The sequence below is a fragment of the Mesitornis unicolor genome, unplaced genomic scaffold, assembly GCF_000695765.1.
Source record: "Mesitornis unicolor isolate BGI_N332 unplaced genomic scaffold, ASM69576v1 scaffold6721, whole genome shotgun sequence".
Lineage (NCBI taxonomy): Eukaryota > Metazoa > Chordata > Aves > Mesitornithiformes > Mesitornithidae > Mesitornis > Mesitornis unicolor.
Genome location: NW_010165687.1, coordinates 26792 through 47546, shown reverse-complemented (window position 1 = coordinate 47546; position 20755 = coordinate 26792). Strand labels below are relative to the sequence as shown.

Below are 20755 nucleotides of genomic sequence, written 5' to 3'. Positions count from 1 at the left end.
CGTACCATTTGAGCTCTTAAAGTAAGCTTATTAGCAGTCAAATCGAGAAAGGTTAATCTTTAAATCATATGTAAATACAGCAGCTTTTCTTGTTGTGGTATATTGAAGCATTAAACGTAGATGCAGATTTTCACAGTGGGAGACCAGATCAGCACAGTTAAGCACTAAAATAGTTTGTTTCCCAAATCATCTTCTGAGAACACAGTTTCCCTTTCACTGTGCAGGGTGGTGATGAACAGGGACTTAGCAGCAAAGGATAATGTGAAGCTCAGATTAGTGGATGCTGCTGGTAATCTCATACAGCTCATCAGTTTGCACGGTCCTGAGCTTGTGTCTTCTTCTGGAGTTGGCCTGTACAAATTCCAGAGAAATTTGTCCAGGGGAGCACTGAGACTTGGTTGCCTTTCATCTTTCCTAGCAAATGGATCTCATGTCAAACGCTTTTTGTATCAGATCCCTGTTACTCATCTTGGGTATAAAAATACACTAGCAAGTGCTGTTCTGTGGACTTTTTTGTCTGTATTCAGTCATTTGTAACTCCAGCATTGTGGGACATGCTGCTCTCCTGGAAAGTATCAGTAGTTTGTACTTTTAATGTATAATGCATGAAATAATCTCATTTCAGAGTCTTCAAGCATGCCTCAGTCTAGACTGCATCTCACAGTCAAACTGTGACTGCTCTGCTTCAGCCCCTGAGCTACGTGGACTGGTCAGTCTGGTTTAGTCCAGTTTAGCTGGCCCCATGTGCTCGCCATCCTGCTCACCCGCATCATTTCAGTCTTAGTTGTTCTTTATCTTATCTTCCAAGCAATCATACTGCAGATACTTTTTTTGCTTAGTCAGTATGCCATTACTATTGTGCTATATTTACACACAGAAATGTCTCACCTTTCTCAGGAGGCTGCTGGCAGGGGATGCATGTGGAAGACATGGCCACAGACCTTTCTGGGGCTTTGCTGGGGTGCTCCGGAGGTACCAGCAGCACCTGTCTAACCATTGCCCAGCAGAATATGTTATGATGGGCTTGTGCCTGGCCACCTCCAGTGGTTTTGATGGTCAGGGAGTGTGCTGCAGTCCTGCTTTTTTCTTTCTTTCCTTCTTTATTTCTTTCCTTCTTTCCTTCTACAAGAATTTCTTGTAGTGCCTGGCTCTCCAGCCTTTCATTCTTTCTCCTCTTTTTCTTGTCCCAGGCTAAGAGCCAGGTGCAAAGTGATGGTCAGTAAAGATACAAAATCTGGTGTGATACAGGGCACTCCAGACAGGTCATCCAGGTAAAGGTTTCATTGCGTGCTCCTGCAGGGTCCCACCTCCCTGTGCAGCACGGCCAGTTCTGAAGAGATTTAACTGCACTCGGGAGAGAACTTGTCAGACAACATCATCATAACAGCAATAATAATACCACCTACAGTTTTGCATTTTTCAGAAATTTTACCATTATTAATCTTCCTCTAGGAGGTAGATAAGGACTGCTAATCCCTCTTTGGGGAGGGAAAGAAAAACACAGAGAAATTAACCTACCTTGAGAAAGTGTCAGGTGTGGCTTTAGAATGAGAAGCCCCAAGTCCTGGGCCCAATGTGAGTCTCTTCATATGACAAATGCCAATATTTAATGTGTTACTTGATGTTAATTAATATCTCTTGTTTGCTGATGATGTGCTGTAAATGAAAAGCCAGTAGACTGTGGAGAAGGTAACGATACAGATACTTGCTGCATGATTATTGTTTGTTTGTGTGACGCCTGAACTAGCTCTGTTACTCCAGTGAAGCTTTTGCTTGATAAAATTTGGCTCTGCTTGCGTTAGCTTATGGGCTATTTGGGTAAAATCCCTAAATCAAGCTATACTGAAACCGGGCCAGAAATCCATATAAATAATGAGAAGTGCAAAGCACTTCTGTACAACTGCTGTGCTAATTTTCTTGGAAGATGTGCTTGACCCCATTTTTTTTTCCTTTTCAATATTGATTGAAGCGATAAATGCAACAAGTTTAAAATACAATTCTCAGGTAGCATTGGTTAGGATCAGTTTATTCCAGAACTTAGCTCTCAATGACATTTGTACGGTCTGTGTGGTATTCAAACGTTATTCAGTTGTTGGATTAATAGCCTCAGGGACATTTATAATGACACAGATTGTTGATGGTTGTCCCTTCAGCAGTGGAGAGGGCTGTCTGCACTGGTTGAACTCGGGGAGTAGGTTCAGGAGACGCTGGCTGTGGCCATGGGGCAGGAAGGTCCCTAGGACAGGGCCCTGCTGTTGAACCGCTGCCGCCTCCCTCCCTTGTGGTGTTGCGTGGTTTATGGGTGTCTGCCATCGCTGGACTGGGAGGCTATAACAAACGGGTCTCCAAAGAGGGGTGGAACATGAAACAGCTGGCATAAGCCTGCTGCTTTTCAGGAAATTCTGCTCTAAGTCAGATTGTGGATTTGTGCGTTTTTCTTCTGAGGGGTTTCTGTAAGGGTGCCTGCAGTGCAGGCTGGCATGGCCCTGCTCAGAGGGCATGAGGCTGGAGCAGCCGTTTGCGTGTTGTGGGGCTCACCTGTACCACCCCTTGCCTTTGCAAATGGGATGAAAAAAAATCCCCTGTTTTGGTAAAATAAAAGGATGGGGAAGGAGGAAATACGCTCAGCTCTGGTTTACACCTCAGTGGGTTATATTGGGTTCTCCATAAAATGTATGTTCCAAAACCAATGTTAAATCTGTTTTTTCAGCAGCCAAATGCTAGGGTTTCCAAAATCTCACAGCACAGTTCAATATTCCTTTTACTTGGAGCTCAGGGATGTCTGGGTCTTCCTTGTCACAGCGCTGCTCTTTGTGGGGCCAAGCGATGAACTGCTCCAGTGGTTCAGTTCGGCCTGGCCAGGGCCCGGTGCTGCCTTCACCTCTGGAAAAACACAGAAAAGCAAAAAGCCATCCCAGCTCCAATGCAGATTCTCTGCACACAAGAAGTTCACAAAGCGAGATATTGCTGCCAGTTACCATCTGAGAGAAACTTAGCTGAAAAGAGGAAATAACTTCTAGTGCCCTTAGAAAGTGACAGTGGCAGTGTGGAAAACAAATAGGAAAGTATACATTAAAAATGTTCATTTAGTTAATGAAAAAATCTAAAGACACTCATGAGTTAATTTAAAAGGCTGCAACATAATCTGGAAGGGACTGAGCTGAATAGTAATGAGTATGTATGTACTTGTGGGCTGGCATCCCAGCTGTGTAATCTCGTTCAGGTTTGTATAGCTTTTAGAAATCAAATGGGCGGATTTGTTTTAGGCCACTTCATACTCTTGTTTAGCTGTAGTTTCAAGTTAATGTAAGACCTGAAATGAAAGGCAAACTTGACCCAAACCCTTTAAAATTGCAAGCATTAATAACTATCTCTTTGAGAAACAAACCAAATACGCATAACAGAATTAATTGAGAATGCGCTTTTAAAAATACAGGGAGGGAGTGACATTCACCAGGTTGGGGATTTATGGGCTGGCCTGCTCGTCCACCCTTTGTCGTTTGAGGCTAATAAATAGTTTTACTTCTTTTTGTGAGCTTTAAAGATCACCTAGGAGCTGTGTGGGAGAAAATCCTTGTGCAGCGGTTGTTGCATGGGAGCAGGACTAGGTTTTTGTGAGGCACACAGCTCATTTGGGGAGGCTGGGAGAGGGGAATTTGGGTGTTTTCTGCTACATTCCTTTTAATTCACAACGAAGTGCTGAATACATTTGTCAGTGTCCCTCGCGCTTCTGCAGTGACTTTGCTGCTAGCGCTCTCCCATGAGACTGAAGGAGGCCCGGGTGGTAGTACTGCCCTCCTCTGCTATCCGTGTTTACAGTAAATAATTCAAGAGGCAGAGCTGGCAACCGAAGATGAAGACTCCTAAGCCCCGAGCTTTCCCTGCGGTGGGCTCTGCTCGTCCAGAGGAGGAGTGCAGGCCAGCGTCACCCGTTTGCTGGGAACGCCTCTGCCTCAGCAGGCCCAGCCAGGCTCTCTCCAGCAGGATGGCTTTGCTGGCTTTCATCTGCAAAACCCGAGTTTACGATCTGCTTTCAGACCAGGAGAATGTGGCATAGCTGCAGATTGAGAGGATTTGCCCGTGTAAGTACATATGCTGAAGCACATCAGACCCAGATCTTTCCACACATTTGGAGGATTATTTTAGGAGAAACACAGGTGCATACACCCACTTCTCTGAGAAAAAAAAGCCCCCAAACTAGGCCATGCTATTTGACATTTTAAATAATAAAAACAAAACTTGGAGAAGCAATTGCTGAACTGTAGATCAGCCTGAGCATGGTTACAGCTTTTCTCGAATGGTGTGGGGCACTCCTGCGAGCAGCGGCTGAGCATTCAGTGCTCACTTTGAATCCAAAAACGCATCTAAAGCTATTTACCGTCTGATGTCTAAAACTGGAACAGAGTTATGAATAAAATCGCAGCCTTCTTGAAGGCTGCAGCAGCACAGCAGGAAATGCTTTACTCCTCACTTCACTGGGATAACCGCACGTGCAAGGGATGCGCAGCTGCTCCCCTCCTGTCCTGCAGCACAGGTCTTTGGTGTGAACAAGGATTTGGGGCAGCAAGGCAGCTTCCCGAGAGCAGAAATGATGGAGATGGGAGACTTTAGGTGGTACTGCAGGAGTCTGAGTGTGCAGATGAAGATCTGGGCTATCTGATGTTCTCCATGGTCAGCGAGTCCTTTGTGGGTGAGAAGAGAACAGGTTTGACTTGTAATCAAGTGGTTTGTACTTGCTGGTCCTGATTGAAACAGTTGTTACAGGTCATTAATGGGTAAGGGAATTGTGAAAAGACCATGGTGCTGCTGTTATTCATTCCCATTTGGGGAAAAATATCCTGTAAACTTATCTTGAAGGCTGCCAAATGCCATTGCAAGTGCCATGAGAGGAGTTTTATGGCTCCTTATCTGAAGACTGCTGTGATCTTCCCAGATTCATTAATACTTCAAAAGCGAATTGCAGAAAAGCCTTTCTGTTTCAGAAATGTGGTGGCAGGAAGGGAGTGCTTAGCAAGAAGCTGCACATACCTCACATACGTAACGCTTTCCCGTCTATCAGAAGATCCTATCCCTGTCAGATAGCAGCAAGACATTCCTGGGGGTGGAGTGAGAGTGACTTTATCTTGGGAGTGAGCAGGATTCTGCTTTGCTGAGCGAGCTGGTTTGCTCAATTCGGGAATTTTCCATTCACCTTCGATTCTCCACCAGCATTTAAATCCCAACAACTGTAATTAGGGCTACTTAACCTTAATTAGTTAACAGTTTTCTGCAGCTCAGCTGTCCGTCTGCTGGCTCTCCTCTGTCGTCCTGACTGCTTGTTTGAACCACTTTGCCAAAAATTCCTGCTTTGGAGGTACGTTTTCAAAAACTGTGTTGTGGAGGGTACTGCGTTCCTGTGCCTTGAGGAAGGCTGCTGCAAGGTAGACGTGATGTTATCCAGAGAAGCGCTGCTTGCTTTAAAGAAATACGAGGCTGCACGACATGGTTTTAGTTGTCTTTTGATAGATTATTCAGCACTTCAGGACTCAGAAATGCAGGCTGAAGGGAAGGCTCTGTATGGAAATGCTGGGAGTGGTGTGTAGTGTGGCCTGGGGAGGTGGCCAAGGGCATCACTCTCCTTGCCTTCTGCTTTCCAGTTCCTCTGGTGCGAGCGTGCTGCCACTGGGTCTGGGTGGGCATATTTGCTTCGGTCAGCTTTATTCAAAAGATTTTGTTTAACTGGCTTGATACTTCTGATTTTTGTGGGCTGATTCAGAGCATAGCATAAACTGTTAACATGGACGTAAAATGCAGGTTCATAGGGATTTTGGGGCAGCTCAGCTCCATTAGCTTGAAATAACTGCTGAAAAACATCCTTTTCAAAGCAAAGATACGCATTAGCCAACATCAAAAATCAGTTGCTGGTTCTTGCGATTGCTAGTTAGAACATGCCAAAATTACAAGCCCTCTGGTAAGAATAGATGCACGAGGAATCACTTGGCTAATAATGCAGTAGTAATATGTAGACTTAGTTCTGTTAAATAATTGCAACCCTTCTGTTTAAGATGGAAAAAAAAATAAAACCTAGGTTCTAGTCCATAATTCCTTATAAATAGAAATGCCTGGTGGCTGTACCAAGGGAGGGATCTGATTAGCTGCGATCATTTGCATTCTCCAATTAAACCGGTCTCCCCTCAGGACGGCGGTGTTTGCGGTGACCCCGCCCGCGCTCTTCCCCGCGCCCGCCGCCGGTGCCGGTGCCGTGGCGGGCCCCGCAGGGAGCCCCCGGCGCAGGTGCTGGCGGGGCGGGACTTCCTGTGCCCTCACAACAGGTGCCTTTGTCCGCGCCCAGGAGGAGCCGCTCGCAGCGAGCGCTGTGAACTCGGGCTACGAGAAAAACTCAGCCCATCCCACAGGGCAAGGAGAGCCGAGAGGAAGCCGTCGTTTAAAGCGCTTCGGAAAAACCGAGCAGGATTTAGTGTAGCAGGTATGAGTTTTGTACAGCGGACACAGGGAGCGGTCTCGTGAGCTGGGCACCGCTTCAGGATCGGATTCTGAAGTGTCTCTGCCGTGGGAATTAATTGGAAGAAATTTGCAAGCCTGTGAAGACAAAAAATGTAAAAAAATGCACAGTAGGTGGATTTCAAGGAAACAAATACCTTTCTTCCTCTTGCAAGGGTTAAGCATGATCAGAATCTGCTTTAGTCCCGAGGATTTAACCTCAAGTGCTGCATTTTTTGTTTGCCATAAGCCTATTAGAACGCTCTCTGTTTCCTAGCAATAACGTGTAATTTTCCCCCCGTATTTAAGCGAAGGAGATGTTGGGTTTTTAATCCTGCAGGGTACAGTTGTTGCTCAAGTTTCATATTCAAATGCAAATAGCACCTGGTGCTGTGTAGATGCCCATGTAATCTTTGATAAGGATACCCCAGGAGCACAGGAAAAAGAGAAAAGCAAGGTGGCTCTGACCCTGTTTATTCTGGAAAGCAAAAGCATAACCATATGCTACCAGCAACCTGAACTGGAAATTCCTACCAGACTTGCAGCATCCAGCACATGCTCTTTTTGGAGGTAAACGCGTGACTGAAATGATTTGTGGTTTTCAAGCAGGTTTGATTCTTCACCAGGAAGAAGAAAAGGCCTTCCAGAGAAGATAGAAGTGGTGTGGATGAGTCTGAGCAGAAGTGCTGGTTTGGTTAGCAGTTTTACCTTGCCTGAGTCTCCCGGAAGGAGTTTCTTTTGGGAGATATTTTGTTTGTTTCTTACAATCACTGGGTATTTTCTAGATTTTAATTTTTTATTTTGAGAATATTGATTTTTTAATGTTTTTTTTTCAGAATTTTTTCCTTGTGCTGTTTGTTTTCTCTGTCAGATGTTACAATAAATGAATTGGCAAGTCAGGAGCAATTTGGAAGGCAGCTACGCTGTTTAGGACTCATAGACAAGATGTACCCTCTCAATTCTTAATTAAAATCAAACTAGTCCTAGATTCAGGTTAAAAACCTTCTAGTGTTGAAACTTTCAATTGCATAAATTGCTTTTATTTCACTTGTGGAGGTGCAGGCTTATTTGAGGAAGAGCTTACAGCTTCCGCTGCATTTTGTGTAGCTGTTTTACCCCGCATTACACATGGAAACAGAAGGACTTTTTGGAAGGTTGTGACTTGATGCCATCGTCTTCCTGCTAAAACTTAAAAAGCATCTACATGGCACAAAATGCAATTCAGATCCCCATGAAAGAGAAAGCAAGAAGCCAGCAGGAGTAATTCATTATAAAGCAAGACTGATAACAAGAATATCAGCTTTCTACTGGAGAAAACAGGATATAGAACAATTGCTACAAAGCTTGAGAAGAAGAGAAGTGATTCCAATCCTGCTGTCGAGCAGACTGATCTTTTCTTGCTTAATACTAGTCTGGTTTGGCTGCTGCTTTTTCATCTTTAGCCCAGCTCTGGAGCTAAAACTGCTTCCTTGGCTTTCACCGAACTTCAGCAAATGCCTTTTGCAAGCTGGGCGTTGGGAGCGTGAGCAGGTGTTTCGTATGTGCTTCCCGTGGTAATAAAAGGCACCCTCGAGGGAAAAGCCCACACAGGAGCTGATTTGCTGGGTCATATTTTCTGGCACTCCTTCCTTGTTAGCTTCTTCAGGTGAGTGTGAGCAACTGCCACAGAACAGAGCCGAGGTTCACCCTTGGTCTGGGCACCTGCTCTGGCAGCTGCCAGCAAAATGATGGAAGAAATCTCCGTGATGGTGGCTTACGATGCCCACGTTTTCAGCCAGCTCTGCGATGAAGACTTCCTGGCCAATCTGGTGGCAGGCAGCAAACCCAGATCTGTGGTAGGTGTTGCTCTCACTCCTTTGGCAATAAAGCTTAAGGTTATCCTCTTTCCAGTAGTTAAATCCTTCTGCCGAAAAGCATCTATTATTTAATTTCTCTTCTTAATTACTTTTTCAGAAATTTGCCTTTGTGCATCAACAAAATTAAAATAATTTATTTCAGAAGAGATAATATTATGAAAATAGTATCTTTCTGAGTTACTAAGTTTAGAAGAAGGTTATTTGCTCAATAGGATAGTAGTTAAAGTAATATTTTTGAAACAATTGGCATAATAATTAAACTGGAAAATGGCACTAAGTGATGTCACACATCCTCTCGTTTAGCATGTCAGCGAAAGGTTCAGGCCAGGTGCTCAGTGTACACCTGGGGTCTGTCACCACTGAATTTCAGAGAGGAAACAGTGGTTTAACACTTCTATGTGCTCTTTTGAAATCAGGATAGGTATCTGTAAAACCTTTTTAGTTGAACTACCCCTTCGTTTTCTCATAAATAGTGTATATAATTATGTAAATTGCATGTGTAGTGTGGTCCTCTTCCTCCCTCATGGAGGTCTCAGCACTTGTATGGCACTGGTTTCAGGTCTACTTTTGACAGTGATGTGTCAAAACTCATTTTTGGTTTCCAACTCTACAAATGGTCCTGTGTTCAGTCTGCTTAGAATCAGTCAGAAGAAGTCTTTGAAAATAGAAATGAATATACAGGTGTTGAGCTTGACTGAAAAAGCAAATACAGTTAAAATCTCAGTCTCAATGCAAATCGGGCTAATTATTTAGGAATCCAGGTAAGCATTTGTGTTTGCAGGTTTTGGGCTGTGTGTGTGTTTGTATCCAGGTAGCTCACTAAGCTGTGACAAAGGAGAATTTCTCAGAAGAAGAGAAATTAGCTCCATTGCTATCTTGTATAAAACCTCTCTAAGCCTCTCTCCTGCTTGGGTTTTTCTGCGTGTCTGTGCTCAGGAAACCTTTGGTGCATGAACTCACCTCCTGCGTCTCTTGTGGACCTCTAGATCTAAACCAGAGTTCTGCCCAGTGCCCTTTATTATGATGCCTTCTGCTGTCTCTGGCCTCCTCAAGGCTAGAATTTATGAGGCCCATTAGAATAATTAGCTAATAAATATGGAAATCTAGTATTGATGAAAGTGTGTGCTTCAGGATGACCTGTTTGGAGGTTGGGCTCCGCTGTACCACTTTACCTTAACCACTCTATTAAGAGTCGCATAGTCTTCCATGCCGGCTCTTTTGAAATGTGTGGCCTTGATTCATTCATTGTCCAGCCACAGCCTTTCCCCTCTCTCTGCCTCAGCTGCTCGCTGTGGCAGCATTCACTGTTTTGGCTGGCAGCCCAGAGCAGTGGCCTTCCTGCAGACAGGTACCTGCACGGCAGCAGGATTAACAGGAGCCAGGCACCTTCTGATGGGTTTCTCTGAGCAAATGATGGGGTTCCCTGGGTGCCTCCTGTCCTGAACTGCTTGCATCCTCTAGAGCCAGTTGTTTAAATTAACATCCTGTGGTAAGAAAACATTTAGTGGATGGCTTACCCTGTAATTTAAGTCTTTTCAGAGTGTTGCTTAAATAGTCTCAGTGGTGGCCTCTGTAGTTTTGTATAGCTTCGGAGCAAAAGTAAAGGACACTGCGGGTGATATGTCTCTAGATTCCCCCAGGGTTGCTGCAGGTGAGTGCAGGAGAGAGTAGCTGGTGTCAAGAGCACCACCTTACAGCCCCACCTGACTTTTGGCACTGTGGAAATATGATGAAATAACATTTTAAAAAAATATTCTATGAAGTAACTCCTTATCTCCTAGTAAACAGAGATACTTACGTGGAGCAACCGTGGGAGGAGATGTATCATTATTAATGTTATATGTAAGATCTGAATGATTGACTTGAGTGTAAGTATGTGTTTTTATCAACCTTTTTTCCTGAATCAAAGACTTATTAACATGTTTCGGTGCGTTACGTACTAGTAAAAAAATTGTGTTCCTTGCAGGGTTTACATAGGAAATAGTTAACTACTGTTTTAAGTACTTTAAGTATATTGACTAAGCAAATAATGGTGCAAATAACCTGTGGAGGTTTAAGAAGAAGCCAGACAGGATTATGGTAGGATTAGACGGTGCGTGGGAGCCTGCACTGCTGAAGGAGGGGACCTGATGACTCAAAGTTCCTTTGGGTTCTCTGCTGCTGTGTTTAATCACAGGACACGCTGCCGCTTGGGATGAGTTGAGGCAGATCCTGTTGACTCGGTCCTGGTCATCTTACCAGACTGCACAAAGGTATGTGCTGTACAGAAAGTACATGCTCTGCAGAGTTTTCTTTTATTCTGGGAGTTGATGTTAATAGCACAGGTGTTTTTGCAATCTGGAATTCACCCGTTTGTTTGTGAAACCCAGGTTTCATCTGTTTCTGAAGGAGTTTCTCGTATGCCGCTCTGGTTGCAGAGAAAAGCTTAAACAAAGTTCTGTCAAGGCTTTCATCCTGTTCTGCAGTTTGGACACCAGGGTGGCTTTGTTGTAGTTCCAGAAGTCTTGCAACTGGTAACTCGTTGCAGCTCCTTTGGGCTGTGCAGTTTGTCAGGGCGTGCAGGAGTCTCTTCCGCAGAGGAGGGAGCCGCGTGTTAGGAGGTGGAGTGGCAAAGGGTTAATACTGAAACCAAGCCAGGCCCAGGTGATCCTGGCTTGCTCTTGCTCAAGGCCAGCCCTGTGTGACCCTCCGAGGTGTCCAGTGCCATGCAGGTCATGAACTTTGAGAGGAAGATCAGAATTACCTGCTGTTGGCCAGGTCACAGCAATTCAAGTTGTATTTTTCAATGGAAGATCTGATTTTTTCAGTGGAAAGTGTCGCAGTGGTTTTGTAGCCTTGCTTTGATGCACATAAATAGAAGACAATTAAACAGGATGTCGATGATCTCAGATAAGGTTTTGTTAAATATGATCCAAAGCAACACTGTATGATAGCAATCCTCCAACATGTATTTTAATAAAATTAGTCATATTGCAGTGTGACCATGACGCATGGTTGTTTTGCTGTGTGGTCATGCTTTCAGGATTTCAAGTTATTCTGAAACTGCTTCACAGAGACATGCAAAGCAGCATATAAAAGTGGACTGCGGTGTACTTTGTGCGAGAATTGAGTAGCTTTAGTCTAGGGAATTTCAATTCTCAACTTATCTGCAGAAAACTTGGGCCCAAGGGTTATAGAAATGGTATACTAAGTGGTATAATCCTCTTAATCCAGAGTTGAAGGACATTCTTCTGGAAAGCTTCATTGTATTTTCATTTGCCTGCCTGCCTTGTTGCATTTAGCTCTCTGTTCAGGGGAATTATCGGCCATTTCATGCAAGGAATTAGAGGTTAGACACCGGCAGACTCTGCCATGAGGATTTCTAGGCTCTCAGTTTCCCATCGAAGCCAAACTGGGGAGGTCTGGTGCAGATGGCTGAACTGCAAAGTGGGTGAAAAGCTGGGTGGCCTGGCAGGAGCACAGAGCGTAGTGGTCAGTGGGTTGACGTCTGACTGGCAGCTGGCTAAATGTTGATTTTTGGGGTTGATTATTGGGCTGATGCTGTTAACATCTGGAGGCCTAGACACCAGGAAAGGATGCGCCTTGTTCTTCAGATGGCAAAAACTTGGTTTTCTAGTGTCAAAAACTGGAGGGTAAGTGGTGGGCGCGTGAAAAGGCAGATCTGCTGCTCAGAGGAACCTCAGCAGAGGTGGGCTGAGAGGAACCCGCTGAGGTTCAGCAAAGGCAGATGCAAAACCCTGAGTTCTCTCCATCGCTTATGTAGATGTGTGGATGGCACCATCAAAAGGGGTGCTGGGAGTCGTGGTGAACGACGGCTTTGCCTCAGCAGTGGTGAAGGATGGCTGTGCACGAGGCGGCGTCACCAGAAGCACAGCCAGCGTGTCATGCCCTGCCACCCAGCACTGTGAGGCTGCATCCCATGCCAAAGCCAGCTCTGAGCCCCTGCTGAGGACCACTGGGAAGGCAGGGGTTCGACCGCCTGAGGGAAGGGTGAGAGCATTGGGGCAGCTTAGCCTGGAGAAGAGACAGCTCGGGAGGGATCTGATTGCAGTCTCCTGCTACCTAAACAGGTCCTAGAGAAGACTGAGCCAAGGTCTTCTCCGAGGCACGCAGCGACAAGACAAGAAGGAATGGTCATGATTTGCAGCTCAGCGTGAGGGAAAGCGGCTCTGCCCAGGGAGGGCCTGGTATCTCCACCATTGGAGACTGTCGTGAGCAGCATGCTCTGACTCAGCAGCTGTCCCTGCCCGAGCAGGAGGTTGGTCTGTGTGCTCACTGGAGAGCCCTTCCAAGCTGAATGTTTCAGAGTCTCTAATTCTGCCTCATGTGGAGTCTTGCAGAGAGGAGGAGCTGGCAGCATTTGAGCTTTGAAGACTGTCTTTCCCTGGGTGGCATTACCGCTGGCGTGCTGCTGCTGCTGCTGCCAAAAGAGGAATACGGGAGTTTGGGTGGTCCCTGTTAGGAGAACTGGCTCCTGCCAGCAGCTATAATCCTTGTCTGTGCCCTTCCCTTCCCAACAGAAGGAGGGATCCTGCTCTCGGGATGTCTCTGGGAGCTGTCTCGCTTCTGCCCTCCTACCCAGTTGGGCAGGAGCAGACAGATTCTGCCCTGATCCTCCTGGACTGTCTTTGAAGCAGCAAAAAATTTCTTCCATACGTACATGTATAATAGAATAACAACTTCAGTTTGTTAATGAGTGATGCAGAAAAACAACAGCTCTAATAGTTCTGTCTTTCCCGTCTCTTGATTGCTCAGGTCCCTTCTCTTTCGTGATTTCAGGACACAGCCGCTTTTTCTTGAACTCTTTTGATTTTTAAAAGTTGTGCGTGTTCCACTCACCTCTGTCATCCTTCTGGTTTTGTCAGCTTTTCTGCAGTTTGTTTTACCAGTACAACCTTCAGTCTCCCAAAAGATCAAAGAAGCCATGTTTGTATGGAGTGGTAAAAATAATAGGATATATCACCTGAAGTTTTGTTTATAGAAATTCTACATTTTTCTTCTGCTTGAAGGAGTCAGCCCACAATGTTATCTTCTTCCCCTGAAACTCATCAAGATTTGAAATTGGTGAAGGAAACTGCTTATATAAAGCTAATTAAATAGATAATTGTATCAGAATATAGTCTGCTTACTAACTTATTTTAGATCTCAGAGTGTAACTAAAGTATTTGAATATTAGTTTGGCTGCAATTTTTTCTCAGTAAGGTTCGGTTGATGCCTTTGGGTGTTAAAACTAAACACATGCAAATGAAATCCCTTCCTTCCTTGGATTTGCTGTGCTCTAAAATCTTAGCGTTTCAGCATATTTAGGAAAACTGTTTCTGCAGTAACGGTGCGAAACCCCAGACGTCCGCTGTGCGCACAGATCATCATGGGCCAGAGAGGAGGAAATGTCCCCGCAGTGGGTGAGCTCCTGGTCCTTCCTGCTGCAGAAACCAGACCTGGTCATGGAGCAGACACCTGTCTGATAAAACTGTAGATTGCTTGTTTAATGTACACAAATGTAGCCCTAAATGGGGAGCTCATAAATGGGGAAAAGAAGCATTTGGTTCATATTATGATAATGTGTCGTGGGCATGTAATTTTATTCTTGTTCATGCTTATTTGACCTTCATCACTCATTTGTTATTAAATATGAAAATTAATAATTAGGTAGTAAAATACCTTGGGTTAATTATTTTTATATTGCATCCCACTTGTTTTCTGCTGTCCTAAACCTTCACTGTGTGGCACATTTTTTGCTGCTGCATATTCCTGATGTGGAGCAGAAAGCGTCCAAGGTGACGCCATGGCCCTTGGTGTCGGGGCAGAAGGCAGCTGTGGCGTTTGCCAGGCGAGAGAGGGCACAGGAATCGGCTCCGCTCTGCCTGAGAAGCTGTCAGCTGCAGCGGGGTGGCACCCAGCCCTGCTGCTTGGTGTGGCATCAGGGCACACAGTCGATGGATCTCCTGTGTCTGTGGGATGCTCTGGTGCAATCTGCGTCTGCCGGTGTCGCTGCGCAGCTCACAGCCGGCGTCGGGTTCAGCTGCGTGGGAATGCGAGAGTTGGCTCGTCCTGCCCACTGATTCACAGGGGCTAAGGCTAGGCGGGTCTAAGCTTTATTTCTCTCATCCAGCTTTGCTCTGGTAGCATTTTTTGAAAATTAAAAGCTCTGAGATATTCTTCTGGAAAAGCATCCAGCTCTCATCTGAGTGTAACAGGTGGTGGGAAAGGTATCATTTTCCATGGTAATCTGTTAATCTCTCACCATTCAAAATCTGTTTCTAACTTCTCATTGAGATTCATTCTGGTTTCAGCTTCCCATCTTGGATCTGGCATGCATTTTCGTGCCAGAGTGCAGCGTTCTGTACTATTATTTTATCCCTATGAAGGCACTTACATGCTGTGACCAGCTCAGCTGGTACTCTTGTACAAACTGAGGAGCTTGGGCTCTTAAACCTCCTGCTGCGAGGCGCTGACTCCCTGCACACAACAATTGAGTGGCTCTGCTCATCCTCCTCATTTTTCTTTTCTTCCCCAGCGACATCTCCCAAAACTACGTGCAGTATTCCAGTGCTGGTCTCAGTGACAAGCCAGGTTTAAGACCCCCCCCATGTCACCTTGCTTTTTCCTGCCCTTGTACACTCCCATTAGCCTTTGCATCACAGCCTGACCCTGATGGCAGTGACAAAGCTGCTCTGGTATTTCCTGCTCTTCTCCCTATACCAGTTTGTATTTCCCAGTCCCACACCACAAGATAAGGCCTCCTGAGCAGTGCTGATGCAGCTGCTTGTGGGGCTGTGTTGTAAATGGTACTGATACAATTAATTAAAAAAAGAAAAAGCATATTTTTGGATTATTTTGGCCAGCTTGCCATCAAGTAGTGGGATGGGAGGGCAGGGCTGTGGAGGAAGGGCTGGGTCTTGCCCAGCCGATGCAGGCTGCTTTCACAGCAGGTGCCTCCATCCCCCATCTCCTCCTCCTTCCCAGAGAGCAGAAAGGTTCCGAAACTTTTGGAAAAGTTCAGATGGTGCTTTCTTGGGACTGATCCCATCTCTTCGTGGGATTCAGCCCCAGCTGCTCTGCGCTGTAGTTAAGCCCTGGGTACATTTGGTCCGGAGTCAACACAGCGGTGTGTTTCATTTGAGTAAGCTGTTTCCAGGAATTTAAATCTGTGTGTGCAGTTTTCTCTCCTTGTTCTGTGCTGCTCTTTCCATCCATGCGTTATCTGCAGATTTTATTAACAGAAATGTGTTTTTCATTTCCAGGCCACTGATGCAATGTTTGATAGTGCTGTCTTGTTTATGAGTCCCAGAAGGCACCCTTTAGGATGTCATTAACCCAGAATGAGAAATGTCATTGAATAACGACTCCCTTTGACAATGGCTTTTTGACCCATTTCCTAAGCTTTTTAATTCAGGCTTTATGGCTATTGGATACTCTTCTGGGGGTTGTTTTTTTAAATTAATCTATCATGTGGTAGTGAAGACAGAAGAAGCCAGAGAAGACTTACAACTGTGAAGTCACTTTTTTCAATAAAGCTTGTAGATAAAGTAGAGGAGGGGACCTGCAGCTCATGAAATGGTGTTGGTGTGGAACCGGTTATGTTCCTACGGGAGTTATCAGCTGGATCCTTATCAGCTCTGCAGAGCATTTCTGTGGGTTTCCGGGTTTCAGCTAAACAACCAAAGTCATCCAGGTGGTTCAATTTGTGGTTCCTGAGTGTTGGTGATACCGGATTTTCTTCCAGTTTAAGTGAATCTCTACTGGGTTCAAGAATTTACTGCAAAAGACCATGGGTGGTGCAGAGATCTCATCTGCAAGTGCTGTCAGTGCTGCTGCTCTGCGTACAAACCTGCAGCCCGGTTTCCAACAGAGCAGAGCTGTTTTCTGGACAGTTCTGACTTGTCTGAGTCATAATTATTTTTGAGCTCTAATTATTAATGCATGTGAACAGCGCTTAGGAATCCTCTTGTTTTCAGTATGCTCTAGAATCAAGTCCAGCCTAATGAAACTCAAGAATGTCTTTAAACTTTTTTTCTCGGCATTTAGTTTTAGTTATTGTTTGATGTGTTTCTAATTATTGCCTATATTATTTTCTATTTATTTTCTCTTCATGTTTGAAAGCATTTCTTCCTGCTGCCCTTTTATTTCACTGGATCAAGGGGGAATTATTTAAGCAATGTCTCAAATAGACATGTTATAAATAAGAACAGAATCCTTGTGATTAAACAGTGAAAAGTGGGACATTTTAATATTTTGGAGCATCTTCATTTTCTTCTTAAGAAGAATTCCAGAAAAACAGACAAGTTTATTCTGGGTACTTGAGAAACTCTGCTGCTGTTTCTGATGTCACTGCAAACCTATTGGGGAGAAGAAATTTGAGATAAGTTTCTATACATTATTGGTTCATTAGGTCTTTAAGTGACCTTAATGTGTTGGGTATCAGCACGACCCTTTGCAGTTAAAGAAGAGCAGGTGATGAGTTACTTTGCAATGCCATATTTCAACATTTAAATGCAGAAATTGTGAAATTAGCATAAGGCAGCATTTAACTCCTTTCCCTCCCCGCAGGTGAGGTGGGTCAGGTAGGATGGACGCAGCCACTGCAAACCCGTTGGATTTGGTCGTCATCAGATTCAGAGGAGTGAAGCGGGGCAAATGAAAGCTTTAGCGTTGCTGAATTCGAAGCCTTCAGCTTTCTTCCCTCACTTGTCTTTTCTTGCAGATTGCCAGTAACATACTACATTACACCTTAGGGAGGCTGCATACCAACCTCAAAGCTTTGTGTGTAATCACAGCGAACACGGAGCACACGTGTGGATCGGGTGCTGCCAGTGTCTCCGTGATCAGCGTGCTCATTGACTTTGAAAGGAGTGCTACAGCCAGATGGAGATCTTTTTATAGAAGCCTAATTTCTTAATTAGATGGGTTAGAAAGTTTGTGTAGGGGACTGTGTTAGTTAAAAATACTCTGTCATCATTGTCAGCAACTATTTTCATTCTTTTTGAACCCAGTTCTCAGAAGAATTTGGCAGAAAGACAGTGCTGAGGTTGGAAAATGTGTCAGTGCTTTCTGTCTTGTTCAGTTTGTGCTTTCATGCTCCGTTTAATACGCTTCAATATTTTTTCTTCATTGCTTCCTTCTAGCTGTGTCAACATGAACTCACCAAAAAACAAAGCCACCTATGTTGACTGCGGTGCTGGTTACACTGCACGCTGTTGTTCTAGAGCTGTAGGCTTGTCTTGTGCACTAAGAAAAATCCAGATTTCAGAGTAGCATGCTGGCTGTGCCGAGACAAAGCTCAGTGTGCATGCGAAGTGTTGTACGTTTGCTACGAGGCAGAGTCAAGAGGTAATCCCAAGTTACGGTATCATGGTATAAGTAAGATACTGTATTTGTTTGTCCTTTGCCTTGGAGATCACAGAAGTTGAGTGCATAGGGAAGAACAAGCACACAGAGATTGTTTGTGCTCAGGTTGAACTTCCATAGCAGGTCAGGCAACACCAGAACAGTGTGACAGGAATTCAGGTATCCCGAAACTGAGGGTTTCCTCCTTTCCGTGGCGAGAAGAAGAGGAAATGGTACAGAGAGACCTGTGACAGAGAGCTTAGGGGAAAAAAAATAGAGTCTTGCTGCTTTTCTGCAGCTACTGGTACCACAGGGTGAAAATAAATGGTGGGACGCAGATGTTGCTGCTAACATTTTCTGGCATCTTTTTCCACAAAAAAATTGGTGTTTTCCCTTTGTAGGAGCTCTTTCTCTTGCAGAGCTCTCTTCAGCAGCAGCTTGGCTTTCCAGCTGAAGTTGGCAGCACGGCCGCATTTTATCTTCTGCCTTCAGCTCCTCCTGCCTGATGCAAGCTTCTTGCTTTTGCAGCGCTTAAGATGCTCGTGGGATTTTCCCCACAAGATGATAAAGCAGAAGGTCTGGAGCTCACTGGTGATCGATTAGCTGACAGGGTCGCAGCTAGGCGTACCAGACGAGCGCAGGTCTCTGCACAGGTGAAGTGGCAAACTTGTCCGGTAGTGCTGAAGGGTGGTGGGACCCCAGCTGGGGCAGTGGATCAGCAGACGATATTAAAAAACCAAAAGGCAGCCCCGTGTGTACAGATCTGGGGATCGGTGTGCGTGCTTTGTCTCGTGGGGCTGCCGTGCAGGGCTGCCGTGTGTGCCTGTCCCAGGGATGCTCCACAGCCGCTGACTCCTCCAGACACCACCCAGCTCCATGCCAGGCCTCCTGCAGGTGCCACAAGGCTGAAAGGTGCAAATACAGCAAAACCTGATGCCTCAGTAAAGGCACTGAGGAAACCCCCTCGGAGATGAGGGATTGCAGAGACCACAGAGCAGGACAAGGACTAGCTGTTGCACTAAATGCTGCACCGTGCTTCAGGGAGCGTTTCTGGTACCTTGGAGGTTGAACACTGTCCCACTTGTATTTTCAAAACGCTGATTGTGTAATGTGCGGTTTTAAAGAATTTATTTTTTATGTTGGGGCTTTAGCAGTAGTGTTTACAGAACTGGGCAAGCAGAAAAAAGACAAGGCTTTGGAGAAGGTGTGGTGAAAGTTATGGTAATTGCTGAAATACAGATAAAAGTAGCTGATATAACAAGGGATTGTGGAGCCTTGAATGCAAGTGTATAATGGTTCAGCTTTAATACAGGAAGGGATGTGTTTTCTGCTAGTGGAGCAGTGCACTAAAACGTGATTGCTGTTAGTGACTTGAGGGTTTGAAAAATTTGTAAAAGTAACGAAAGGTGTTTTTACCGTCAAGGCCCTCGCCACACATCAGAGGAGCCCAGCTGTGATTTTAAACAGACTTGCAAAGTGTGACAGCGTTACAGTTTTCTTGATACTGCAACAAAGAATTGGTCTAGGATAATATTAACACACAGACCGCACGTTCAAAGAATACTGCGAGGCTCTTTGCTGATGGCTGTAACTTACCCGAGCGCGTGGTTCAGAGCTCTGACCACCCACTCCTCCAGCTCAGGAGGCAGAAGTTGTTGTAATGTCACTCTTGTGCTGGGCAGGGGCTGTGACAGCAGACAAGACAGGGCTTGGTAACTCCGCAGCGTCAGAATCTGCTCTTGCAGAGAGCAGCTTTCACCAGGCTCCTGCAGGTTTCAGAAGACGTTTTTAGCTGGAAGCCGTGGCTCTGTAGAGTAAATGCGTTCAAGGTAACGGGTTTTACAGCCTTGATAATGCCCATATTTTGCACCTGGTTACTGAGCAATTGCTAGCCTTGTGTGGGCAGTTCTCCACAGATGAGTCTGTGTTAGTTTCAGGATGAAGAAGGTCGGGAAGCGAGCACTACCACAGCATAGCTAGGACAGGTTGGGCCATCGCCAAGAGATGCGAGAAGATCACTGGGGACTTTTTCGGGAGTTTTGGATTCTGTAGTCACAGGGATGGTGGTGAAGACTGCGCTTGTCTTCCTGCTTGCCCGCCCTTCCTGTTGCTGCGATGTGCCAAGAAATACAACCAAAGCTCTACAGTTGTGAGTGACAAGTCACAGACTCAGGTACAAACCGATGAATAAATGCTGCGCTGGCAGCACGGCTGCTGTTCAGTGACTGTGTGATCCAGAGCAGGGCTGGTCAGAGCGTCTGATCCTGGTCTGTGGCCATGGGATGCACAGGTAGTTTCATCTAGTCTGTATCGTCTTTTGCGGCAGAGATCTTGTTGTTCAGGCATTCTTTAAGTTACGTTTGATAATAAAAATGACCTGTACATAGATATTTTCCATCTGGAATGGTTCAGTTATTGGTATCCCTTTACCACAGCATTCCTGTTGACCAGAGCCAATTTACATGCAAAACGGGTGCTTGCTGACAAAGCGGATATAGCTGTTTCCTTTCACAGTGTGCATCTCCAGTGAAAGCCCTTATCTGTACACGAGAGGAAGCGCTTTTTGTCTGGGTGAGCTGCTAGACACAGGCTGCAAGTACATAAAATAATCAGCCATTTCCAAGCACTGCTTTTAAGCCACTCAGGGTGTCTCTTTTTTGCTAAAACAAATAGAGTTGAAGTGGATAATAAGCCTTCCGTATCTCAAAGTGAAAATGCATTTTTGAATGCTGAAAATCAGTTTGGGGATCTGAAGAGGAGCATTTTGAAGAGTCACTGCCACAGGGCAGAACATCCTTTCCTTGAGCCTTTTTTTGCTTGGGTATTTTCAATGCAGCTTCCCCTGCAGTCAATATATGTGCCTCTCAAACATGAGCACTGTGGGGAGCGCAAAAGTACGCGCTGGGGTTTAGAGCTACAATTCGGAGTCTGAATTTCGTTCTATTCTCCTGTGTTGCCCCTGGATTGCTGGACAGGGACGGTCAGGGAATATCTCCTGGTCTCAGCTTGCTCTTTTAACTTAGTTAACAGTATTGCTAACTGGGCCTAACTAAGCAGATCTTTAAACAGCAGGGCTATGGAAGAATAATGTG

General features: G+C 45.3%; 1 protein-coding gene across 2 annotated transcripts in view; it reads left to right on the top strand.

Moving 5' to 3' along the window:
• The window catches only part of RABGAP1L (RAB GTPase activating protein 1-like), a 66828-nt gene that overhangs the window by 26923 nt on the left and 19150 nt on the right, over positions 1 to 20755 (top strand). The window contains exon 1 of one of the 2 annotated variants that reach the window (XM_010194706.1): positions 8205 to 8315. The exons of the other annotated variant lie outside the window; for it this stretch is intronic. Coding sequence (XP_010193008.1) covers positions 8205 to 8315 — 111 coding nt within the window. Of the gene's footprint in view, positions 1 to 8204; positions 8316 to 20755 lie in introns of those variants that run through there. 2 annotated transcript variants of the gene reach the window in all.